Source organism: Camelus ferus, chromosome 16 (assembly GCF_009834535.1).
Source record: "Camelus ferus isolate YT-003-E chromosome 16, BCGSAC_Cfer_1.0, whole genome shotgun sequence".
NCBI classification, from domain to species: Eukaryota; Metazoa; Chordata; class Mammalia; order Artiodactyla; family Camelidae; genus Camelus; species Camelus ferus.
Genome location: NC_045711.1, coordinates 45139295 through 45165896, shown reverse-complemented (window position 1 = coordinate 45165896; position 26602 = coordinate 45139295). Strand labels below are relative to the sequence as shown.

Below are 26602 nucleotides of genomic sequence, written 5' to 3'. Positions count from 1 at the left end.
TTACATCTCCAGTGGAATGTTGAGTCATCCAATCCATGAACATGGTATCTCTCATTTATAAAGATTTTCTTTTATTTCTCTCAATATTTTACAGTTTTCTATGTAGAGTCCTTCAGTGTCTTTCATGATTTATTCCTAGGTATTTGATGTGGTCTATGTTCTTGTAAACGGCATCATCTTTTAAATTTTAATTTCCCGTTACAAGTATACAGAAACACAATTGATTTTTGTAAATTGACCTTCTGTCTAAATTCACGTATCATTTCTGAGTTCATCTGTAGATTTTTCCCATATATATATATGTACATGCACACATGTATAGTCCTGTTGTATGAATTATTTGAAAGTTTTATTTCTTGATTTTTCAATCTTTGTTTTTCATTTCCTTTTCTTGCCTCATTGTACTAGCTAGAACCTCTAGTAGAAAGCTGAATAGAATTGCTAATAGCAAATATTGTCTCATTCTTAGTCTCAGGGGATCATCAAATATTATTTGGACTGTAGCCTTTTTGTAGATAATCCTTATCAAACTAAGAAAGTCTCCTAATTTTAATTTACTGAAACATTTTATCATGAATTGTTTAATTTTATTGAATGTTTTTCCTGCATCTATTGAGATAATCACGTTATTTTTCTTCTTTATTCTGTTAATGTGATAAATGGAAATGTAATGCAAGCTAGATATATCAGAGTTGTCCCTGGGAATTTTGCTTGGTTATTAAGAATAGTCTTCTCTTCCATAATTATGAACCATAACAACTATGGAAGCCTGGAACTTCTGGAGACTGTCTTTCCCACCACATGGAAGGAGCCTGCCAGAAATTAAGCTCAACCCAGAGGAAATCAAAGTCAGGGGATGAGGCAGGGGGATGAGAGAGAGAGAGATAAAGGCACTCACAGAGAAAATAATATCAGATGACAACATTTGAGCCCTAGATTTAACAATGTCAGGCCTTTCCCTGTATTGACAAGATATATGAACCAATGAGTTCCTTTTTTATTCTCTTAAAGTATTTTGAGTTGATCTTATTTATATTCATCCCATCCATCTTGCTTGGAAGATTTCCCCAAGCAAATTGCAAAATTCATCTCACACCGTTTATTGAACATAAACTATATTTCCATTACAGTTGGCTGGGACAGGGCACTGTAGCTGAAACATGCATTTCTAAGCAGCTTATTCAAACAGTATGGAAGGGAGGATATAAAAACCAGCACAGATCAGCATCCAGATACACCAGCATTAACCTTTATATTCACACACCTGTTAGGTCCTAGCTTACCACACAACCCATTTTCCAACATAAAGAACTTCAGCCGCTTATCCTGGCCTTTGGAATGGGTACAGAAAGAATTCCCCAACCTATCTTCCTAATCACAGATGAAAATTAGTCTAGGAATCTCTGGAACATAAAAGATGTAAGGAGTAAGAGAGCTAATGAAAGACCCAATCTTTCCTGGAGCAAAGGGCAAGAGTCACAACTCAGGGAGCAATTACGTCCGTCTTTTATATGGAGGCTTCCTTGTCACTGCTGTGATCCCCAGCTGAACTGACACCCCAGGAGGTCTCAGCTCAGAACTCTGCACGGTACAGGAGCAGCCCCAGCATCCCCTGGGCTCCTGTCTAAGACACTGGTTTAATGAAGCCATATTCCATGCATTTGATGAGACATTCCCGAGCTGTCTGGACCACTGCTGCCCTCTTCTCATCTGGCTCTTGTTTGCCCACCACAGTCAGGATCTCCAGCAGTTCACTCTCCACCAGCTTCTTGGCCAGCTCAGCATCAGCTGCCAGCAGGTTGTAAGCAATGACCAGGCCCCGGTGTTGGACTGACAGGCGGTCATGCAGGCAAAGCCGCTGTAAGATCTCCAACCACTGAGTCGTCTGGAGGTGGGGAGGAGGATAAAGAAGGGTTGGAGGAATCAGTTGGGGGACAGACAAACGAGATTTTGGACTAGATAAACAGAAAGCATTGGCCAGGCTCAGATTCTGAGCTCTGAGAGGGCAAACATATATCTGCTTATCTGTCTGGGTCTCAGCTTCTGCCTACTGGAGCCCCTTGGGACTCGCTAGGTGATGCCCATCTCCTTACCAGGGCCAGGGCAGCAATCAGAGACCTAGAAGGAACTTGAGATAATCCAGTCCTTTCATTTTATAAGTGGAGGAACTGAGGTTCAGGGAAAGGAAATAACTTAGCTATGGTCATACAGCTGGAAATAGTAAAGAGCAAACATTCACCCATCCATTTAATTTTTAAGCATCTTGAGAAGCAAAGGACAGGCCCGCTGCCTGCCTGAGTGGCATGGGGATGGAGAGTGTTCAGAAAGGGGGATTCTAACCCTGGACACATATGCAATGCCTGCTTCTGCCCACCCAGGTGCCCTTAGAGGCATGCCCTAGGCATGCACTCCACTAGCCCTGACTTCAACTGGAATTAATACTGGGGTCTGGAATGTGTCCTCTCCTCCATTCCTCCCCCATCTCTCTCCTCCCTTCCCAGTTATGAAGCAGCCCCACTGGGGCTGCTTGGGGAAAACAGGACTCTAGACCCCTCCAGTCACCCCAGGACACAGGGCTGGAGCTGAGAACAGAACCAGGAGGCTAGACATATCATTCAACAGACACACATGAGCAACAGAATAGAATAGTTATCAGTATGGGATTTGGAGTCAGAGAGACTAGTGTTCGGGTCCCAATTCAGCCCCTTACCAACTGTATGGCCTTAGCTAAATTATTTAACCTCTCCAAGCCTCAGGAGCCTCATCTGTCATCTTTTATGCCTACCTCACAGCATTGTGATGATTCAGTGATATGACGCATGGAAAGAGCTTAACGTGGGAGCTGGAGCATCGTAAGAGCCCCAAAGTAGATGTGGACAGGAATGATGATTTTAGGCACTAATCCAGTGATTTCCCCTTTGCTTCCTCGTGCCTGTTACACCCTTCTTTAGTCAGCAGGGATACCTTTCTACGTGCACCCCTCTCAGATTGGAAGACAGACGCAGGAAGAAAAGGCAAATTATTGCTTCTGAGCAGATTTTTGTAAACTCTGCACTGATTCTCCCATCACAAGGACAGGAAAGGAAAGTTCAGGTAGCTGTGGTAGGGTTCAGGGAATGATTGAACGCTGATGGGTAACTGATCACGGGTCCAGCACCCATCGCTCCCAGGGACAGGAATGCAGCCAGGATTCCTGAGCCCCTCGGGAAGACAAAAGAAGTGGTCAGGAGTGGGTAGCAGTCCTGAAGGCTTTCAGTCCCCTCCTATCTAACTGGCTGTGTGGCTTTAGGCTATTACTTTTCTGAGCTCAGTTTCCTCATCGAGAACTAAGGATAATAATCATCATGCCCACTGCACAGGGTCATCGGGAGGGTGGAATGATATAATAGACATAAACACTTAGAGAAGTGCCTGGAGCATCATAAGTGAAGGAGTCGCAGAGCACCCCACCTCTGATTTACTGAATCAGAATATTCGATGAATGCACGAGGTCCTGGGTCCAATCCCCAGTATCTCCATTTAAAAAACAAACGAAAAAGAATATCTAGTAAAAGTGTTTTAACCAGCCTTCCAGGTGACTCTTACACACCTTATAGTTCTGAGAAACTTGCCTTCGGGAAAGTGCTGAAGGCAAGGGCCAAGCAGGATGAGTTACATCCCAGAGAGAGACCCCTCCTCTATTGCCAGGACAGCATAAGCCCCCATGGAACTTAGAGAAAACACACACACACACACACCATAAACCCCCGTAGAACTTAGAGAAAACACACACACACACACACACACACACACACACACACACACACACACACACACACACACACACACACACACACACACACACACACACACACACACACACACACACAGCATAAGCCCCCATGGAACTTAGAGAAAACACACACACACACACTTACCTTAAGCTGACTATCTAAAAGAGCCTGCCTTTTAAAGTAGACTTGCTTTAATATGTTTGAATTGAGATGTCTACATTTTTTTCACTGTCAGTGGCAATGATGCCCACAAACTAAGTTCAGTTTGGTGAAACAAGGAAGGTTTCATTTTGCACCCCCATGTTTGTGACTGTGTCAACATCACTTCTATTACTCCTGCCGAGATGGCCACAGTCCCTCCAAAGGATCTGGTCTTCACATTCACTTAAGAGAATCTGCCGCCACTTTACCAAACTGCGAGCTCCCTGTGGTACCCCAAACACATCCACACTTCTCTGGGGGAGCTTGGGGGCTCCACAGCAGTAGTTAGTGGTTGTTATTATTCTTAAGTAATGAGTCATAAGCGCCACCAAAGGCAGTGGGCAATTTGAGTTGGCACACTTAGGGAGTCCAATAAACGAGCGTAAGGGGCAGAAGTGTATCAAGTCTTCTCTCTTTAGGTAGTAGGAACAGATCCCCAAGGGGCTGGGAAGAGTTACCATGGGGGCTGGCCTCCCTCCAGGGGATCGTACAGGGCAGTGAGGTCTCGGGGTGGGGAGATTCTCTAAGAGCCCGCCCAGCCTCTTCCTGCCCCCAGGGCCCGCTCTCACCACTTGAGTCATCTTGAGGCACAGTTTCTTATGTGCTGCTGTCAGCATGGCCAGGGCCCCTGCAGCTGCATTCTGCACCTTGTCATCATCCTCCCCACAAAGCAGCACCACCAGCTTCAGCCGGTCATTCCCATCAGCCAGGAACCTCTCTTGTACCTAGGGGAGGCAGGCAGATGGCTCAGAGAAAAATGCCCCCACCTGCCCAGCCTGGAGAGGGAAAGATGCATCCTGAGCCACAGTGTCTGACCCAAGATCCCTCGGAGTTTTCCTTTGAGCGGCTCGCCCATGACACCTCCTCCAGGAAGTCTTCTCTGATTAGCTGAAGGGGCAACCAACTCCTCCAGCTAAAAGGTTAAAGAGAATAAGGGATTCCCCACATAGCATCCTCCATCACTTCTTTTTGCATTCAACTCTCCACCCCTCGGGAAAGGGCAAGCCCAGACTCTTGAAGGGGAGATGTTCCTGAGGAGCCGTGTTTCTCTTCTCTTTGGGGAAGCCCAGACTTTTTCTCCCACCACAGATAGGCCTTCAGGGTCTGCCATAAAATGACTCTGCAGTCCCTGAGGCACAGAGGCTTGGCAGAGCAAGGGACAGTTGTGTAGTTTATGTGGTACTCAAGAGCTGCTGTACCATTCACCAGGTGAGGGATGCAGCTTCCCAAGAACCTGAAAGCCAGGAGAAGAGCCTCCCAGGGCCCGGGGACCAAATGCGGCCATGAACTAGTTTTCCTCATGGAAGGCAAGTGATAGGGGTTACTTCCAGGCCACCATGGCTGAGTGCTACAGGGGTCTCCCCCGTGCCATGGTCTGTCTCCTCACTTGCCATCTGAACGCAGACCACTCCCAAGGTGGCAGAGGGGTAGACAGTTCTTTGTGGCGCAGGGCTCTGGTGATACTTACTGATGATCAAAGAAGCCTGGATCCCCAGGTCATTGCTTGGAAGTGAACCTTCCAACCCCAACGTGAGCAAGAAATGATGTGAGTGAGAAATGAGCTTCTGTCCTGTTGGGACCACTGAGCATTTTGATTTGGGTTGTTGTGGCAGCTGGTGCTCTTTTGGGAAGGCGATTCCCCCTCTCATTGCTCACCCCTCCCCTTTCTTTGGACGCACTCTCTCCTCCCACTTGGCTGCCGGGCCCCCAGCCCAGCCTCAGGCCAGCTCCCTGGTGACCCGTGGTAGCTTTATTTCTTTTGATTAACAGGCTTTCATGGATCAGGTTTTCCTCCTATAACAGGGAGAAGATCCAAGACTTGAGGGAAGAACTGAGGGTGGGATGGGGGTACAGCTCAGTGGCAAAGCGTGTGCTTAGCATGCACGAGGTCCTGGGTCCAATCCCCAGTACCTCCATTAAAAAAATAGTAATAAAGTAATAAAAAATTTTAAAAAGAATTGAGGGCAACAGAGTGGCTCTCAAACTCACCCCTACGTAAGAGCCCAGGAGGGCCACTTGGCCTGGTTCTCATGGTAACAAAGGACGTCAGATTTCCACCCTATTGTTGCCTCTGATGAGGCTAATACCTACAGACACAGCAGTGTTCCAGCAGGATGGAAAGAAAGACATTCATTCATCGCATGGTGATAATTTATCCCAGTACTGGACCATGAAGCCACTGACATGTTCTGAATTCATTTTGTTTTTACAAATCCTGTAATTCTCCTGTGAATTGCATTATCCTAGTGCATTGCAGTTTCTATGGAAACAGTGATCATTCACTAAATGGTAATGTTTAACATATTCTAAAATTGTTTGTCACTGTTTTTGCCCTGCTTCATTCTTTTATACCTGTGGAGCTGCAGCAGTTGCAAGTGGTCCAGCTTCTCTTGATCTGTAAGAGGCCCTGCCTATGAGACTATTTAGGAAGTAACTTGGGGAAATGGCACTTTGACCCCATCCAGCCCAAGCTTTGGGGTCAAAGCCCCAGCTGGGGATGATGTTATTTTGTATGTTTTCCTTTGTCTCCTTTGTGCATATATTCTCCTGGGGGTCCCTACAGGGAGGGGTGCTGTAATCTAGGAAAGACTCAGGGATCCCTGGGTTCTCTGGCAAAGCGCTACCTTAATACCATTGTAACAGCCCCCAGTCTCACGCCAGGCCCTGCCTTGTGGCCGAACTCTCCGTGCCTTGATCAGCCCCCATCCCCATCCTCAGCCCTCCTCACCTCCTTGTTCACCACCATGTTACACATGCACTCGGTGGCCGCCTGCCGCAGCTGGTCATGATTCTCAAACATGTAGTTCTCAATGTCTGGCAAGGCCTTCTCCTTAAAGATCTTCTGCCTAGGGTGTGAGGGGTGGAGGAAGAGAGGCCACTGAGTCTTCTGCAGTGAGCATTTGGTGTTTTTGGCCACCCCTGGGCCATCCCACATCCTTAGCCAACATGGTTTAGGTGGCATTAATCCCACCCCCACCTCCAAGAGGGGCACCCAGTGACAGAGCCCAGCATCTTGGCCATTGCAACAGAGTCTGGGATAAACAAGTCACCCAGCTGGAGATTTTTTTGTATCATTGCTGGGGAATGGCTTTCTTTCTCTCTCCTGTTGTGTATGAAGCCAAGAAGGTGTGAGATCTGGGGCAGCCCTTGTGATTATGAGACAGGGGAAAAGCCCATCTGAGAATTAAGACAATACAGACAGAAGACGTGGAGAGAAATAGGACCTGGGACGGCTTTGACACCCCTGTATCAAGCCGCACCTGAATCCAGGATTACCCCAGACTTTTTATTTACATGAGTCATTAACTTTCCTTTATGTTTGGAGTTGGAGTAAGTTTTCTCCACTCACAATCAAAAGAATTTCAACCCAATACATTCCATATACTCCATGATCCCCCATTTCCGAGAAGGAATACGTGGTATCCCCACCCATCCACTTGCTCTCTTTTTTTCACTACTGCAGATGGAAGTGTCTTTATAGTTCCTTTGACTTTGTACACTCAATGTGGTTTTCCAAGTGCTAACTCAGATCCCTCTCACAGTCATTTCTACCCCCTGCCTTGGATCCTGTCCCCCAAGGAAAGCACGCACAGTACACATGACATGTTCAATTTAAGGACGCCTCTCTTCACCCCTGCCCCCTCCACATCCCACTCACCGGAGTTTGTCACTCCGCTCAGACAGGTTGGTGAGGCCCAGGAGAGCCTCGTAGTTCTGGAGCCCGTCCCTCTCTGTGTCCAGGAGACTCACGAGGGGTCGCACCACCTCATAAACCTATGGGGGAGAGGGTCAAGTTGTGGTCGGATGGATACCGTGTTCCCCCAGTCCTTTATAGTTGCCCAGCTCTAGAATTTCCAAAGCACTTGCCCGCCCACTGTCTGATTCAGCCTTCACAGTGCTCCTGAGAGGCGGGATTAGTTCCTTTACTTTGCAGACGAGAGAACTGAGCTTCCGAGAGGACAGCCTTTTTAGTTCAGGCAGAGCCAGACCTGGAATCCACCCACCTCCAATTCATTGGCCTCTTCATGAGGGCACCATGCCCCCCCTCCCAGGCCAGGGGTAGGGTGACAAGGGGAAAGGTCCCTGGGAGCAGAGGAGACTCCTCCCATCACCCCTTCTCACCCCCCTAGTTGCTCACCCGCTCCCCAGGGAAGGCGATGTCCGGATTGGAGACCGCAGCGATCTTTGCTAGGGCGTGGGCTGCCTTCACTTTGCCCACATCTGTGCCCTCCAAAGCCAGAGGAATCAGAGCCTGCAAGAAAGGGCACAGTCACTCCTCGGTCACAGACATGCAGAGGCCTCTCTCCACGCCCTCCCTCTCCAGCTGCTGTCTGTTCCACCCAAAGTTCAGGAAGACTCAGCAAGGTAGCCAGTTCTTGAGCATCACAGAAAACACTGAAATTCTTAATCACAGATTCACTCCCCCCAGTTCCCAGCACACGTGGAGGTCTTCACTCACACTCTCCCCTACCCATCCATACGTTTGTTTGGTTTTTGGAAAAATAAATAGATCGATACACTGATGTTTTGCTTTCTGCCTAAGTCAAACCTAATCAAAACAGCAGTCATTTATTGAATGCCTACCATGAGCCAACACTTTAAGTGAATTTTCTCTAATCCTTGTGACATTCTGCAAAGTGAGTGTGTGATTTTTTTTTTTTGCCACAAACATTTGGTTTTGTTTTATTTATTTATTTATTTATTTGAAGTACAGTCAGTTACAGTGTGTCAATTTCTGGTGCACAGCACAGTGTCGCAGTCATGCATATACATACATATATTCGTTTTCATTTTCTTTTTCATCAAAGGTTATTTCAAGATATTGAATATAGTTCCCTGTGCTATGCAGAAGAAATTTGGTTTTTTATCTATTTTTATACATAGTGGTTAACATTTGCAAATCTCAAACTCTCAAATTTATCCTTTCCCACCTCCTTTCCCCTGGTAACCATAAGATTGTTTACTATGTCTGCGAGTCTGTTTCTGTTTTGTAGATGGGTTCATTAGTGTCCTCTTTTTTCTTTTTTTTTTTTTTTTTTAGATTCCACATATGAGAGACATCATATGGTACTTTTCTTTCTCTTTCTGGCTTACTTCACTTAGAATGACAATCTCCAGGTGCATCCATGTTGCTGCAAGTGGCATTATTTTATTCTTTTTTATGGCTGAGTAGTATTCCATTGTATAAATATACCATAACTTCTTTATCCAGTCATCTGTCGATGAATATGTAGATTGCTTTCATATCTTGACTATTGTATAAAGTGCTGCTATGAACTTTGGTGTGCATGTATCTTTTCAAAATTAGAGTTCCCTCTGGATATATGCCCAGGAGTGGGATTGCTGGACCATATGGTAAGTCTATTTTTAGTTTTTTGAGAAATCTCCATACTGTTTTCCATAATGGCTACACCAAACTACATTCTCACCAACAGTGTAGGAGGGTTCCCTTTACTCTACACCCTCTCCAGCATTTATCGTTTGTGGACTTTTGAATGATGGCCATTCTGACTGGTGTGAGGTGATACCTCACTATAGTTTTGATCTGCATTTCTCTGATAATTAGTGATATTGAGCATTTTTCATGTGCGTATTGGCCATTTGTATGTCTTTGTTGGAGAATTGCTTGTTTAGGTCTTTTGCCCATTTTTGGATTGAGTTGTTTGTTTTTTGGTTATTAAGTTGTATGAGCTGTTTATGTATTCTAGAAATTAAACCCTTGTCAGTCTCATCATTTGCAAATATTTTCTCCCATTCCGTAGGTTGTCATTTTGTTTTATTTATGGTTTCCTTTGCTGTGCAAAAGCTTATACGTTTAATTAGGTCCTATTTGGTTTTGGGGTTTTTTTGTTCTGTTTTGTTTTTGTTTTTGCTTTTATTTCTATTGCCTGGGTAGACTGCCCTAGGAGAACATTGCTAAGATTTCTGTCAGATAATATTTTGCCTATGTTTTCTTCTAGGAGGTTTATCATATCTTGTCTTATAGTTAAGTCTTTAAGCCATTTTGAGTTTATTTTTGTATAGGGTGTGTGATTTTTTTCCCTTGTTTTACAGATGAGGAAACTATGGCTCAGGGAGATTAAGTAATTTGCCCGAGGTTATGCAGCTAAGAAGGGAACAAATGAGGACAGGACGACAAGTCTCCTCTAGTGGAGCCCAGGGTCTCTATTCCTTCCAAAAGCAAGGAGGAAAAATGAGATTCCATAGTAAATCTCATGCCGCATCATAAACTCAGGCAGAAGCTGGTTTTGGGCACAGACAGCAGAGATCCCTGAATGACCGTATTCCAGGAGGTTGGGTTGGGGTAGGGAGTGCATTATTCTTGGGCCAGGCCAGGAGCATGTGCACACACAGACATACAGACACACACACGCATGTGCTCTTCCCCATTGGAGCACTTTCTAGAATGGCAAGAAACTTATCTTGCCCGATTACCTTGCCACCACCTTGAGCCACGATGGTGCCTCGGTCCTTTGGGTTGTCACACAGTGCCAGGAATACCCTGGAGGACAAGGATAAAGGACATTCAGAGCCAACAGATTAGACCCAGTGAAGCCTTGGGAAGTGCTACCCCTGTGCGCTTGCCCCAGAACTAACCTTGGGAAGATACTGCCATGGACATAAGTGGCTGGGGAGGACATGAGGCAAGATGCAGCTGCAAAGAGCTGCCCTATTTCTGTTCAGGCTCATAACAAATGGCTTCCTGCTGCCCGCCACCCAGGAGAAACTCTTCAACATGGAGGCGCCCCAGGACTTCTGTGCTCTGGCCCTTGCCTCCCTCTCTGTTCTCATCTAGCACCCCTCTGTCCCCAGGACTTCGTGCTCCAGGCATATTCCAGGAGAACCCCGTCCTCATTCACTCATTCTCCCTCCATCCTTAGTGTCTTTGCATATGCTGTTCTCTCTGCCTGGAACCCTTCCCTCCACTGCATTTGAGGGGCTCCTTTTTGTTCATCAGGGTTTCCCTGAGTTGTCACATCTTCCAGGAGGCGTTCCAGACTGCCCACCCACCTACCCTCCAGTCTGGCCAGTTGGGTGCCACGGCTTGTGCTCCAACCAGCCCTCTGTATGTCCCTCCTCGTGGCACCCACTGCACTTTGTAACTGTGAGCCTGTCTGCCTCCACATCGGGCTGCACATCCGTGCCTTTCATCTCGGGAACTGCAGGGCCTGGGAACCAGGTGAGCAGAATGGACAGTGACCTCTTTCCTCCCAATGCATTTGCACCTGTGATGGCCCACCTGCCATGTCGCTTCTCAGTGCTGACCTCCTTCAGTCTCCTCTCCAGGCCCCCAGTGGCTCATTCCCTCATTTACCACCCCCCCCCCCAGTATCTCTATCTCCCTGCCCAGCCTCCTGCCTCCGGGCCCCTCAGCCCCCAGCCCTGGCCTGCCACAGCCGCACCTGGCCAGCAGCTCTTTGGTCTGGTCGGTGAGGATGGCATTGTCTGCTTTCACCATGCAGGCCAGCGTCGAGATGACCCCGGCCTTCAAAAGCCGCTTAACCCGCATGTCTACAAAGTCCTTCTTGTCCTGGGGAGATGAAATGATGGTAAGGAAATCCATCTCAAAGACTCCGTTCACAGAGGAGTAAAATAGAAGGAGCATCCAAAACACTAGATCACTAGATGACCCATACGTGACTTTCTTGCAGAAGGCTGGCTTTCCATCAGGGTGAGCATGCAGAGGGGAGAGAGGGGAGGTGGGCAGGAGTGAGAGGGGAGAGAGAGCAGACAGAGCTGACATAACAATGGACTGGGTTTTGATGGAAACCCAGAGTCCGCCCTGGAGTTAAATACTCCATATAGATAATCCTTAGAGTAGCTAGAGAGCTTGTGGGAAATCTCTAGAAGCCAAGTTTGAACTTCACGGCAGCAGAACATGCTAAACACACTCGCTTGCATGAAAAACCATGCAGCTTTATAAACTGGTTTAGAGAATGATATAGCAAGGGGGAAAACCCCTGGAGTATTTTTCCCAAATTGGGTACAAAATGATGACCACATTCTGATTATAACTATTAAAAGGAAAAAATGCACAGAACAAAAGAGCTTCTGGGGGGTGATAAACAAAAAGGCTGACAGTGGTCAGTGGGGAGATGATGTAATTGCAGGCAGCCATTTTCTTTCCCTAACTGTCCCCCTTTTTGTTTGTTTTGCATCATGATTATATGATTTTAGATCATTTAAAAAAAACTAACTGCTTTACTGGCTAGAAGTGTGATGCACATATATTCACATGCAAACCACACACAAAATATAACTTTGTGTGCAGGGAATCATTGTGGGGAGGGCCGCAAGGGGATTTGTGACATCTGGGCTGCTGCTTAACCATAGCCTTCCTCTTCTCATCATTCGTACCCATAGCCCCAAACCTGGATATCCCAGAAAATGAAATTTTTATAAATGTGGAAAACGTGAAATACAACTGTCTGATGTCCATGAAATCAACAGCATAAATTGCAAAACGTTCATCATGGCTCCATTTGGTCTCTCAGACTACAAATTACTGATTCCCCTTCCCCCTCCCCCTCCACAGAATATTAAAACTAAGAAAAAACAGAGTGCCACCTAGTGGGAGAAACTGACCATGATCCTCTTCAATGTATCTGTATCTTCCACCAAATCCTCCCAGACACAGACTGCACAGCACCTGAACATCACTAACTTTCCTTCAAACCTCTCTGACGGTCTGGTGGTATAGGCCCCCTCCCAGCCACCCCCATCCCCACCTTGGGATGCTCCTCAGGCACGTGCTGCTTGGAGAACTTGGCGAGCTGCACCAGCTCAGGGATGACCTCCTTGACATCGTAGCTGTTGGTGCAGTTCACCAGGGTGGTGGCCACCGAGTACAGGATGGTCTTATCAGGGGTCTGGAGGCAGGAGGTAGGGGAGAAGAGGGGACAGGCACAGAAGGAACCTGAGAACAAACCGCTGCTTCCAAGAAGCTTCCTCTCTTGGCTCTTGTCTCTGCTCGCATAAGGTGGGCAGCAATTTCTCCTGCCCCATCAACAACACCCTTGAGAGCATAAATGGGAGTCCTCTGAGTGCCCTCTTTGCTTTGTGCCCCTTTCAAAAGCTTTCCATCAGACTGGGGTGGGATGCGGTGGGGGCTAGACTCCTTCTGCTGGAAACTCCCTCCCATACTTCCGCCCTTTAGTGATGAAAAAGAGCCAGAGGGTTGGTCCAGCAGAGGAGGAAAGGAGTCTGGGAGGGACTTGGAAGGAGGGGCGGGCCCAGAAGATGCTAGGTACCACCTCTCAGTCCTTCAAGACCTCAGTCCCAGGAGTCCCAGGAAAAAAAAAAACCAACCTCTTGTTCATCCTCCCACTGCCTGGAAGGCATGAAGAGGAAAGATGAGATCAGAAAAGAGAAATGACCCACCCCGGTTTACATGAAGAGTAAAGGGTAGAGTCAGAATGAGGACACAGAGATCCAATTTCTCAGGCTCAGGGGAGGCTGTGTGAGTCCAAATCCAACCAACCCTGAGGCCAGAGGTCAGGGCCACACTTGCCTTGGCCAACTCAAACATGGCCTGCAGGGCAGGGATGTCCTGAACAAAATCATCCTTCACATCAGCGTCCAGCGTGAGGTAGGCCAGGCCCTCCACTGCCCATCGCCGGGTCCGGGTGTCTATGGACGCGTTGCACAGCCACCTGGGGGAGGGGAGACACTGGGGAAGGATGCCAGGGGCAAGAGTGAAGTGATTCAGGGGAGTGGGCAGCAGGTGGGTGGCCTATCTGGCATCCACTAGGGCACATCCTGGAGAGGAGACTGGTGGGCCTGGGGAAATAAGACCCCCTTACTTGCGACACTGTTTGGCCAGCTTCTCTGTGGACCCTTCAGCAAACTGCCGGAGACCGTAGTCTGTGCCGCCTGCAGAACCAAGTTTACAGAGTCCCTGCGGAGGAGGGGAGACATGGAGGATCAGAGACACCAAGGCTTGGGGACAAAGCCTGGCTTAAACAGGTCCCTGGGGCTGGAATCCTTTGCCCCTTTTCTTTGCCTGGATAAACTTCAGCGCGTCCTACAGAACTCAGCTCAGGAGTCACCTCCTCCGAGATGCCTTCCCTGAGGCTTCCCGGTTAGGGTAGACGTCCACAAAGCTGGAGGCTTTTACCCTACCCCTTCCCCCCACTGATGCTTTGTGTCTTCATTTTGAAAAATCAGCACAGGAGAATAGTAACCAGATCTGAAATCGCAATGAGAAAACATATGACACAAAAACTGGCAGTGAAATCATATTTTGTGGGTGACAAATTCGGATGGGCAGGTGTTTACCTGGGGAAAAAATGTCTCCCGTAAGAGAAAACCCACCATGGCAGCAGATAAAATTCGTTTTTTTAAAACTGATATGAAAAACCAGATCAATGACTCACATCCTCACTGTAATTGTTGACAAGAAAAAGGTCAATAAAAGTATTTTCCGTAAAAATAAAATGGAAAAAAATGCAGCAGGTTTCACTATGCTATGTAGAAACTGATTAAGGAAAAACTGACTTTTTTGGTTGTACTGGGGATTGAACCCAGGACCTCAGGCATGCTCAGCACGCACTCTACCACTGAGCTGTACCCCCCTACACACCCCCAAACTGACTTTTTGGAGTCTGCACTAAAACTACTTGCTGGACAAAAACTCAGCAGTGTTAATTTCACTCCAAAGCATTGGGGCGAACGTCGTCAGGGCTCCGCAGCATTCTGAATCCATATTCTCATAGCCTCCTGCTTGTCCCCTTGCTCTGGGTGCCTCCTACCACGTGGTCTCCTCACGTCTCCTTTCTCCGGGTGTCCCTGTGTCCCGGATGAGTCTGGTACCCGGCCCACTCACCACCAGCGTGCGGATCTTGATCTTTTCGTTCTTGGTGGTCTTGTAGATCTCTTTGAGCAGTGACACACCATTGGTGATGATGAAGGTGGCGCGGCTGAGCTTGGTGGACGCATGGATGAGGGCCTCCACAGCCACCAGCTGGTCTGTCTCCCGCTCTGAGCCACACAGCGCCACCATCATCTCCATCACACCTTTCAGTCCCAGCAGCTGATTGCCCAGGTCAAAGGGGCCTTGCAGGATCCCTGACACTGTCTGGATGGCAATCACATTCTTGTCCATGTCCTGGGGGTCAAACTTGCCCCTAAAACACAGGGCAAGCATGGTCAAGAAAACTGGCCAAGGAGGAGGTAGGAGAAGTGTATGATTTGGGGGCCACATGAGTGTGCCATCTTGGAAGCACATCTCCCAGCCCCAGTACAGCCTTCGGATGACTGCAGCCCAGGCCCACATGTGACTGTAACTTGTCAGCCCCAAAGCCAGAACTACCCCGCCAAGCCTCTGACAAACTGCTGTCATGTTGTGAGCCAATAAATGATTTCTCTCATTTTAAGCTCCTAAATTTTGGAGTAACTTGTTACACAGCCACCGATGACTAATACAGAGCCCGCCCCTTCAGGAAACTCACGTGATGTACTCCTCGCAGATCTTGCGGAAGTGATCGCGCTCCGGGTCACAGCGCAGGTCATCGTAGAGCTTGTTGATGAGGATAGTGGCCAGCATGCGGGTGTTGTCAGTCAGGGGCAGGCAAGACGGCAGATCTGGAACCTGCCCCACCACTTTCAAGATCTTCCTCAGGCCTGTGGGATGGACGGCAGCAGGTGGAAGATGCCTGCTGGGCCCTGTCCTCACAAGCAGCCCCCTCACTCAACTGTGTCTTATCTCCAGCTCTCTCCGCCTGCCTTTGGGCAGCGCATGGCTTATCCAGAGTGGCTTATCCCTGGGATGGGGCCAGGAGAGCCAGGTTTTACACCTGACTCTGCCCGAACCTGAGCAATCCCCTTCCTGCTATGAGCCTCTATTTTCACATTTACAAAATCAAGACTAGTTGATCTCAGAGGTCTCTACCAGTGCTGACAATCTGTGCCTTGATATATAACCTCCCTCTAATACTATTTTATATTCTCTTTTCCCCAGACTTCCTCGCTTGTCAGGAAACTCCACCGAGATGTTCCTCAGTGTGTTGTGTTCTCTGCGTGTGTTCAGGTCCTGAATTCAGAACCTTGACCTACACCCTCACCAGTACACTGGTGGATCCTAATATGCTAATTACACTTTCCCGGCTTTTCAGTTGGGAATGAAGACTTCTCCCAGACAAGAGCCATACCCCTTCCACTTTCTGCTAGGTGCCTGGTACGCTGGTTGCCCACTGGAAAGGCTGGGGTGAGCCCCGGCCCTCCCATCTCCTCACCGTTATCCACCACATAGATGGTGCGTGAGTTGTCTTGAATGGCAAGGTCCTTCCTGGGGACATTCTTATTGAGCAGGTTCAGGGCCTGATCCCTGCCCTGGCCAGACACCTTCTTACTGACCAGCATGTCGAGCAGGTGGTTGGTGATCTGCTTCAGGTCCTTCTTGGTGTCTGAGGAAGGAGAGGACAGTGGTAAATCAAAAGGACTAGGGAGTCTCAGGGCTGTAGAACCAGTGATGGCAGAGGCTTCTGGAAGGACTCTGGAAATACTGAATCCACTGCTTCCTAGATTTTGGAATTTCCCAGGGAAGTATAGTATTGCCCATCTCACTCCAAAAAAAGGAAGGGAACTCTCTAAACAACACCCCCAAGGGGTCCTCCAGCCACTCTGAACGCTGACCTCTGCAACAGCCTATTCCATACGTGAACAGCTCTGGTTCTTAGAAAGTTCTTCACTCCCAGGCAATGACTGGCAGGGATCCAGAGATGCTTCATGCAGTTCCTACTACACTGATTTAATAAAATGTTTTCCAGAAAGGAAATTTACACTCCCTACATACATCTTACTCCCCACAAATTCAGGCATGCTGGGAGCCTGAATTTCAAGCCTTTGCTGGGATACCAGCTCTTCCCTGTTCACTGCGGATCTTAAAAGCAAATGCCTCTTCCTGCTTTTGCCCTGTCTGACCTTTCTGGAACTTGGAGATTTTTGTCCTCATTCTGAGTTGGAGCCCAAGGGCAGGCAGGTAGAAAATGAAAAATCGCCTAGTCATGTCATATAAATCAATGATGAAGAAATGGGGCTATTTAACAAGAGAAGGAAAGACATGAGTGGACATGAGATAAAGGTATGTCATGAGACTTATTCTGTGGGACTCCAGAGGGCAGAACTGGGACCAGAGGTGGGTGGAGCTACAAGCAGATAGAGCTGAAATCACTATATGGAAGAATTCTTCAGCAGAGATGTCCAACAGCTCACTACCTCCTGAGGAAGTTGCAGTCCCCAATGAAACATGCTCTTGGGGAGTCTCCTCCCATACTGGCCCTGGGTTGGTCTTGTGATCTTATGGCACACCAGGAGGCTTAAAAACCCTTGCACAGTGGGCTTGTCCATTCAAAATGCAGCCGCCATGTTACACAGAAACTTAAGCTGCCTGCCAGAGAGGCTACAAGGAGTAAAACCAAGGTGCCCTGGCCAGCACGTCCAGTTAACCGCCGGCCATGAGTGAAGACATCTTGGACCCTCCAATGATTCTAGTGCAGAGAAAGAACATGACTTGCTGATCATTACAACAGTAAGTCAGAACCACATCAAGAATTCAGGACTCCAGACAGGTCAAAATTATTAATCTCCAAAGAGCTCTGCTGAATCAATAAGAAAAGCACTGATACTCCAAGAGGAAAAATAGATAACATGAACAAGCCTTTTCAAGACAAAACCAAATGGCTAATAAGAATAAGGAAAAATGATCAATATCATTAGTTAATTTAAAAAATTCAAACAAGATAATTTTTACCTATTGAATGGGAGAGTATCAGTAAGAATGACAGTATTCGAATCTGGTGAGAATGATTTGAGACTAGAACTCTTACCATCTCTTGGTGAGAGCACAAATTGTTGCACCCTCAGAAAGGAATGTGAAAGAGCTTTATTTACATTCATAGCATTTAACTCCAGTTTCTAGGAATTTGTTCCAAGAAAATAATTACAAATGCAAACAGAGATTTACATAAAGAATGGCAACTGAAATTTTTTTATAAGCATGCAATTAGAGACAATCTAAATCTCCAATAGCATAGGGCTGATTAATGAATTATAATATTGCCATACAATGGAATATAATAGAATTATTTAAGGTCAAATTTTCTATGAGTGAACCTGCCTCTGTGCCCTTCCCAGGCTGAGCAGGAAGTTCGAAAATGATGTCTAGGACCTGGATGTGCAGGAAGAAACATGAGCTTGTATGTGTATATATGCAGGAATGAGACAAATGTCAAAATAATAATTATTAAAGTCAAAAGGAATCCTCTTTAGGAATATTAAATGGTATGCAATACTACTACAATGCTTAGAAAGGGGAAAAACACAAAACCGCCCATAGCTGAATTCCAGCTTTGTTAAATAGATATTTATATGGATGGATAGAAAAAAAGACTGAAAGGATACACATGGCAGTGATAATAGTGATTATCTGGAGACTGGCTTGTTTTTTCATCTTCACATATTTCTAAAATCTTTCAAATATCTCCAATAAGCCTCTGTTTCTTTTTTTAATTGTATAAAAATACATAAAATAAGATGCACCATCTTAAAGCGTACAGTTCAGGGCATTAAGTACACTCACGTTGTTGCATAACCATCACCGCCATCCATCCATAGAACATTTTTCATTTTACACAAGTAAAACTCCACACCCATTAAATAATAACTCCTCATTTCCTCCTCCCCCAGCCCCTGGCAACCACCGCTCTACTTTCTGTTTCTATAAGTTTGACTGTTTTAGAAAATGCATATATGTGGAATCATACAGTACTTGTCTTTTTGTGGCTGGCTGATTTCACTTAACATAATGTTCCTCAAGGTTCACCCATGTTGTGGCACGTGTCTGAATTTCCTTCCATTTTAAGGCTGAACAATATTCCATTGTATACGTAGACACCACATTTTGTTTATCCATTCATCCGTCGATGGCCACTTGGTTGCTTCCACCTTTTAGCTGTTGTAAATAATGCTGCTATGCCTCTGTTACTTTCATCATCAGAAAATAAATGGAAAAATAAAACCTGAACACCTCTATATAGAGGGAGTGCCCAGTCCGAGGTGGTAACTGACTCTTCCTTGCCCCCTACCCGCCGGCACCAAAACCGAAGACTGTCTCCTACCCAGAACCAGGGCCTCCTCCTTCCTTCGATGCTCTTGCTTGTCCTCCCCAGACAGAGCATCGATGATGGCCTGGAGCAGGTTGCAGACGGCCAGAGACATCTCCTGGTTCTCCACGGCCATGAGGCTGCAGATTCGGTCTATCCGGACGGCATGGAGAATCGCTGTGGCCTAGAAGCCCCACCCCACCCCACCCCAGCAAGAACCACAGTCAGCTGCCTACACTTCCCTTCCCTTCCAGCTGCCGGGCAGGTTAGGGGGTGGGTGATAGCCACCCAGGCAGTAGGGACGTTCGCCCAGGCAGCTGATGCCTCATGGGGCCCATGGCCTGGAAAGGCCCTTGACACAAGCCAGGCCCCTTTCCAGAGGTGCAGAGCTGCTTTGTCCAATATAGTAGCCACTCGTGCTGGGGAAGTCACTGAACACGTGCAAGGTGGCAAGTCCACTTGAGATGGACTGAATGTAAGATGCACTCTGGATTCCAAAGACTTAATATGAAAAACAGTGAACTCTCCTCATAGCCTTTGCATTCAGCTCTTCCTCATAAACCACTTTCAATGAATTTATCTTTGCTTAGTTAGACCCACTCCCAGCTCAAAGGAAAACGAGAGGGTCAGCCTCTGTTGGATCCGGGACCAGGCAACCAAGGTTGAAGGGGAACACCTTAGACATTGTATCAGGGGCTGTCATGCCAGCCACGCCCTGCCCACATGCCCACTCCAGGTCCTCAGACTGGCAGCCATCCCCACCATGAACCCCACCCCGCCTCACCCTCGCTCGGTGTCCACTGCACATGCCGGACAAGGTCCGCACCGCAGCCAACACCAGCTCAGGCCTCTTAGTGTCCACGAGCTGCAGCAGCAAGGCCACGCCGTTGTTCTGGAAGATCCTCTCTGCCCCTGCTTCCTCACGGCCTAGGACAATGAGGTTGTTGGCAGCCTGAAGGAGGGAGGAAACCATGAAGATCGTGAGGGAGGTCTAGCTACCGAGGTCTCGGCCATGGGCCAAGGTGAGGAGCTGGTGTGAGGACTGGGTCTTCAAGACATCTTTATATTCTCCCGCCCTGTAATCCCATTTCTGGAAACGTAACCCAAGAACATAATTCAAAACAAGAAACAAAGTGACTTGCAATAAAGTTCTGTATTTCAGCCATGAAAGTCACGAATGAGAAGACTCCTGAGTAACTTGGAAAAAACATTGATAAGTAGAAACAGAATCCTCGGTTCACTTGGATTGCACTTATGGTAAAATAAAACTGTGTCTATATGCGTGTGGATAAGGAATTTTTAAAGGTAGAGAAGTGTTCAATTAAGGAGGCTGTTAGACTGAGGTGGCTTCAAAGACTTACAACTAAGTAAGCAAACCCAAACCTAACCTTGTATTGCCTTAAGGTTAAGAAATTGAAATTTAGAGACCACCAATCATAAACAGCTAAGTAGGCTCTCCCAAGTAATGTAATTGCTTAAACCACAGCCAATCAAATAATTGCCTTTCTTTGCTTCCACCTCTTTTCTGTGAAAGTCTTTCTCCTAGTCCCTGTCGGTGGAGGGTCCCTCACCACTTCTGGTTTGGCGCTGCCCAGTGCAAACAGATTTTGCTCAAATAAACTCTTTAAAATGTTAATATGTCTCAGTTTATTTTTTAACAGAAGTGAAATGTCTTTACATGGAGAAATATTTTCCTTTAAAATTTTCCTTGAATATGGTTTTGACATTTTTCTGTTCATCTGTTCAGGGTAATCTGAAGTTGCAGGGTTGCTCCAGAAGGCTGGAGGTTGTGGGCAGAGGAAGCACTAGCTGGGATTTGAAAGCCTTGGGTTTGAGTGCTGATTCTGCCACATGCTAGCTGTGTGACCTTGAGCAAGTCATAGCACCTCTCTGGGCTCCAGATTCATTTCTATAAAAGTAGACAGTTGAGCTAGGTTTTCAAGTATCTTCCCAACCAAAAACCTTCCTCCTTGAGGATACATGTACAGTCATTCCTCAGTATCCACAGGAGATTGGTTTCTGGACCCCCACACATAACAAAATCCATGGATGCTCCAGTCCCTTACATAAAATGGCATAGTACAGTCGGCCCTCTGTAACCGCAGGCAGCCAATTGTGGGTCAAAATCTCCAGATCTGGAGAGGAGGACTGGAGCAGGACTTCAGACCATGGGGTTGGGCAGAGAATTCATGAGGCACGAAGAGGAAGAGGTGGGCAAATAGATGGAGAGTAAGATGCTGGGGAGGAGGCTGATCAGGGAATTCCAGGCAAGCATCAGCAGAACCGTCATCACTATCAGTCAAGGGCTTTGTACTTTCCAAAGCGCTTTTATCTAGAACAACTCATTAAATCCTCATAAGAGTTTGTTATAAAAGATATTTGCATATTATATGGACTTATTGACCATAAAACTAAAAAATTCCCCAGGCACTGTCTGTCAAGTTCTTATAAATATTCTGATGTTCATTTTTTCTCCTCTGAAGGAATAGAAAAACATTTTTCTAATGCAACAAATTTGGCTAAGAGGATAATATTATGAATAAATATTTTCATGTTTCAGAATGACTTTTTGCAATATTTTGAAATAGAATAAAACATTTTAATGTGTCATTGTATCTCAGGGTCAAAACTAGGGTGAGGCAAGTAAGACACTCCCCTTGGTTGCAAAATTTACAGGGACACCAAAGACCTCTGTAATCAAGATAAATGATATTTATTGCAATATTTTAAAATATCAAAATCAGTGCAATGCAAAAAAATCCGTGATAAACAAAACATCAAAAAGATAAAGACAGGATCCAACCCTGCTGCATGACTCTCCTCAGTGGTGTCACCCTAATCCCGGTCCTTTTTATAATTCACCTTGTTTTCTAAACTGCTTAACGTTTGGCCCGTCTTTGTCCGCTTCCTCCAAGGAGCCGCTTCCCGACTCCCGGTCCCGCAACCTGGCAGGGCGTTGGGGGCGGAGCCTACAGCCGATGTGCAGTTACCCAGCGGGTCCCGAGAGCGCCCTCTGCTGACCAGATGGTTGCCCAGCACTCACCTTCTCCAGTTTATCGGCTTCACTGTTTCCGTCCAGGAGAATTTCAAACATTTTCTGAACCCTCGAGTCTGTGGAGAACTGCACACGAAGCTGAGGAGAGAGGAGCGAGTGGGAAATGAGGCAGGCCGACATCCGTATCATTTCAGTCGGCTCCATATAAAGTTCATCTCAGTTAGTATTAGGGTAACTAGTCTTCCTGCTGCCCTCCATCATTCATTCATTCAACAAACATTTACTGAACAGCTACTACGAATCAGACACTGACAGATGCCGAGGACAGAATTGTGAACAAAATCAAGTCCTTGCCCCACAGAGCTCACAGTCTAGTTACATTCACTGGCCCATTTGGTCTTCACAAGTCTTGGAAGGCAAAGTATCATCACCCCAATTTTGCAGTTGAGTAAACAATTACCTAGTAGATATTTAAATATGGGCTAAAACAGAAATATATCTACAGGATCAGACCCTGAAATGGTTTTCAAGTCCCTGTTTAAGCAAATTAAAACCATTATTTTCAAATGTCTCATCCCTCACTCTCCCAACCCCAACCCCAATGCTCTGAAACTTTCATAAAATGACGTAACCAAACATCGTCTCCCATCTTCCCAGCTCCTTCAGTACCTCCCACTGCTTTGTTCTGCTGGTCCACAGTGCCACCTATTTCCCTCCTGGGATCATTTCCTTTCTTGGGGGTGGGGGAATCTCTCATTCACCACCCCTACTCTGATCACTCTTTAGTCTGTATTTTGTCAGCCCTTGGGTCTGCACTCTGGACATTATGCTGTGGTCCCCCCTGGGGGCTGCCCCAGGCACACAGGAGTTACTGTGTCTTGGAGCACGGAGCTGTGTGATCAGTTACCCTCCTGCTCTTACAGTGGAGAAGCCGACACCCCAAGGAGCCCCTCAGAAAATTGGTAGCTAAGCCAGGACTAGGGTGCAGGATTCTTCACTTCTGGTCCAAGTTCTCCTAACACCACTTCATTTTCCTAGAAAAGATTTCCTGTCCTTACTGGTTCCTGGCTCTCCTCCATTCCCCAGTAATACCCTCCCTTCACCTTTTCTAGATTTTTCCTGCTGCCTTTGTCATCCTAGAAAGAGAGGAAGATTGTATTGAGGACACACTAAGTTGCAATTTTTTTAAAGAGGCCTCCATCTGGAATTTGAATGACTGATGTTCTACTTCTGGCTGGCTTGCATGCTCGGATAAGCATCACAGCATCTCTGATCACTCACAGCAGGTGCACCTGCTCGGCTGTTCTTCGCCACGTGCCCACTCCATCCAAAAGTGTGGAGGTTGGCTAGCCCTGCCCTGGGGTCCTGTTCCCCTAACTTGTCCCTACCAGGAATAAGGGGAGGTAACCAGGGCTCGTGGGAAGGGGACCCGCTCACCTTCTCCTGGATGCTGGTGTTGAGCCTCCTTAGAGTCTCCTGGAAGTTCTGGTTCCGTGGCTCCAGGGTGGCACAGCGCTGCACATCCTTGAAGGCCTGGTCCAACTTCCCCAGGTGCTCCAGTGCCTGGCATCGCCGATACAGAGCCTTGATGTCCGAGGAGTTGATGTCAATGGCTAACGAGGGAGACAGGGAGGGCCTCAGGGGACTGGCGTGCAGACCACCTTCCTCCATCCCCCACCGCTGCCCCCAACTCCAAGGCTTCTATGTCTTGGAGTATATGAACCCAAGCAGACTATCTGGCCCAAGGCTCCCCTTTGTTAGGGAGGCAGAAAGAATCACAGTCTCAAGGTTGGAAGGGAGCTTAAGGGTTATCTCGCCCAATGTCTGATGCTCCAGCCTCTGTTCCATGATCCCTGCCAAGTGCTTATCCAACTGGTGCTTGCATACCTCCAGCAGTGGGGAGCTCCCTCCTTCCAAGGCAGAAAGCTCTTCCTTCTTCCTACCAAATGTATCTCCCTGTAAACTTGCCCTTTTAAGTCCAGCCCTGGAACCTGTGAGATGAAATCCAATCCTTCCTCCTTGTGACAGCCTTTTAGGTATTTGAAAGCAGCTCTCCATCCCACCTGGGAGCTCAAGCTAAATATTGCCACTTCTCTCAGCTGCTCTTCAGGGGATGTCCCCTCCCAGCTGGGCCCCTCCCTTCTGAACTCACTCCAGACTATCTCTGTTTCTCCTAAAAAATGGTGACCAAATCAAAATCCAACACAGACCTGCGCAGAGGAAAATCCCCTTCACCCTGCATATTATAGCCCTAAAAATACGGCCAGGAGAAGACTTCCCATTTTGATCACTGTTTATTCAATTCCATTCTATTCTAATGATCACACACTATCCTATAGGCTATTGAGGCACTCCAAGGCCAGCGCTGATGGATGTTTGTTTCTCCTAGTGTCCTCCCCTCAGGATGCCTGGCCTCCCCCAGAGTGGACCAGGCTGATGCCCTGGTTCTGAGGACACCCCACCCCCACCCCACTGTGAGCATATCCTAACTTACAACAAACTGGCTGTGTCATTACTGTGACAAAAGGATTTCTGCAAGCATCCTTCTCAGAAGAGAAGCTGCCCCCAGCATATTTAATATGTAAAAATGTGACTCCAGTCTGGCTTTTCTCGAGCTCTCCTTTCACATAAGGGCGGTACAACTGAAGCCCCGCCTACAACGCCTAGGGTGACGTTTATACAATCTGTAATTCTTGTGGGTCTCAAGAGCTTCTTAGACAAAACAGGGATGTGGGGTGGGGGGGTGGGGTAGGGAGGGCAAGGGCAAGGTGAGGGGCCTCACCTCTCGAAGCATCTGAAGCCGCCTGAACATAGTTCTCCTGAGAAATGGGGAAGGAAGAAACTCAGTTAGTGCAGGTCCAATGCAGAGACAGCCAGAGAGGGTCCCCGAGGTGCAGAGAGGGCTTGCTGGGAGCTGCCACTGTCAGAGGCCAGAGGAGCGCCCCCACTGGGCATGGAAAAGCAGGTGAGCTTTGGCATCAGGCAAACTGAACCCAGGTCTGCCACTAACGACCTGGAGATCTTGGGCCAGTGATGGAGCCCTGAGCCTTGAGTTTCTGCCTGTGATATGGGCCTGACAGCAGCAGTGGCCTCCCAGGCTGTCGGTAAGATGTCACAAAATAACATATGAGAAGCCCCCACCTTCCCCACCGGCACGATGCCGGTTCCCATTAGGCTGGTTCCCATCTGGATGGGTTTCTGTCTCGCAGAGGAGTGGGGCAGGTGGGGGATCCAGGAAAGCAGTGGGAGGTGCCGCTCTCCACCCTGAGGGGTCCAGGTGAGAGGGCTGGGTGACAGACACAGGGATCAGGGTGAGGGGGCTGCCTCCACACCCTCAGCCCCCTGTCCCTCCCCAGCCCAGACCGTTTTCAGGCCACAGGCCGCCCGGTTCCGATAGAGCGTGGCCAGCAGGGCCTTATCCTTGGTCAGCTTCAGGGCCTGGCTGTAGCTCTTGGTCGCAGCCTTGTAGTCCTGCAGCTGGAAATGTCGGTTCCCTTCCTCCTTCAGCTGCGCAGCTTCCATCTCGGCCATCTGTCGGGACAGGAGCAGGTCCGTCTGGCCAGCCCCTCCCTCCAGACCCAGCCTGGGCTTGTGGCCTGAGGTCTGGGGCTCTAGGGTCCCCACCCCCCAGAATGGGAGTTGAGGGTGCTGCCTGGAGGGGAGCCACCCCAGCACCCGCGAGTCCACTACAAGGAAGGACATCGCAGCATTTGCTCTGAGCGGGGCCTGAGTGGAGGGCGGTCTCAGAGTCCCTGTGCCTCCCTCCCTACCCTCCCAGCTGGACGGGTGAAGCCACCCCACCAAGGGCCTGAATTCTCACTACAGGCCTTAAAATTCCCTCTGGGTCCCCCTTCTCCCTCCCCAGTCCAAGGAGCACTCCAGGCCAGCTCACTTTCTCACAAGGACGATGCTCTTGGTCCTTCTCCCTGGGGGTGTCACTCCTCTGAGCTCCCGTGTGAACCCCCAGCCATCCAGAGTCAGTCTGTCCCTCCCAGCCCCCACCCAGGAGACTTTATCGCCCCTGCCAGTGGCTCCAGGCCTTATTTGGCCACAGGGGCAGGTGCCCCTGGAGTCTGTCATCGATACTCAGGGCCCTCCCCCTCCCCAGACTGGTCAGTCATTACCACGTGGAGGTTCTGACTAACCTCCACCCTGGCACCCCGCTCAGGGCCAGTCCTGGGGGCTCAGGCACTCATGCCCCAAAGAGGGAGAGAAAGATCCAGAGGAACAGGAATCCCCCAGCTGACACCCCCCTCCCTAGGCACAGCTATAATGCTGCTTCTCCACCTCCATCCCAGATAAACAACCCCTCTCCCATCCCCCCACCGCTGCTATTTTGGGAACAGAGTGACAGCTGAGGGGCTGTCAGACTTGGACTGCAGAGCAGCTGCTCAGGTCCTAGAACAACTGGAGACTTCCAGAAATGCCTGTCGAGAGGGAGGAGGGAAGAAGAGGAAAGAAAGTTCCTTCGCCTCTTCCGCTTGTCCACAACTCCCCAACCGCTCCCACATTCACTTGTTGACAATGGCCTT

General features: G+C 48.1%; 1 protein-coding gene across 2 annotated transcripts; it reads right to left on the bottom strand.

Annotated features, from left to right (window-relative positions):
- Positions 1-1084: 1084 nt before the first annotated feature.
- On the bottom strand, positions 1085-26120 carry UNC45B (unc-45 myosin chaperone B). Of its 2 annotated transcripts, XM_006176542.3 has the most exons (20): positions 25963-26120; positions 25434-25601; positions 24853-24889; positions 23508-23683; positions 22119-22208; positions 19860-20027; positions 19091-19259; positions 16208-16378; positions 15425-15596; positions 14800-15100; positions 13778-13872; positions 13486-13627; positions 12704-12844; positions 11378-11505; positions 10410-10476; positions 8113-8226; positions 7633-7748; positions 6703-6820; positions 4544-4699; positions 1085-1885 (listed from the first exon to the last, which is right to left on the bottom strand). In XM_006176542.3, the coding sequence occupies exons 2-20, from the start codon at positions 25599-25601 to the stop codon at positions 1625-1627; spliced, it is 2790 nt and encodes a 929-aa protein (XP_006176604.1). In that variant the 5' UTR covers positions 25963-26120; the 3' UTR covers positions 1085-1624. The 2 variants fall into 2 exon arrangements, with proteins under 2 accessions (XP_006176604.1, XP_032313651.1); XM_032457760.1 differs by lacking the exons at positions 25434-25601; positions 25963-26120 and adding an exon at positions 25212-25426.
- Positions 26121-26602: the final 482 nt, after the last annotated feature.

What these genes read in the sequence shown, in the direction of transcription:
- UNC45B (XM_006176542.3), bottom strand. Translation starts at nt 25,601, where the DNA reads ATGGCCGAGATGGAAGCTGCGCAGCTGAAGGAGGAAGGGAACCGACAT. An exon ending in GGAGGAGGCCCTGGTTCTGG is followed by an intron (nt 16,379 to 19,090) that starts GTAGGAGACAGT and finishes CTCCTTCCTCAG; the next exon opens with ACACCAAGAAGGACCTGAAG. An exon ending in ACCAAAGAGCTGCTGGCCAG is followed by an intron (nt 10,477 to 11,377) that starts GTGCGGCTGTGG and finishes CTTGTCCTCCAG; the next exon opens with GGTATTCCTGGCACTGTGTG.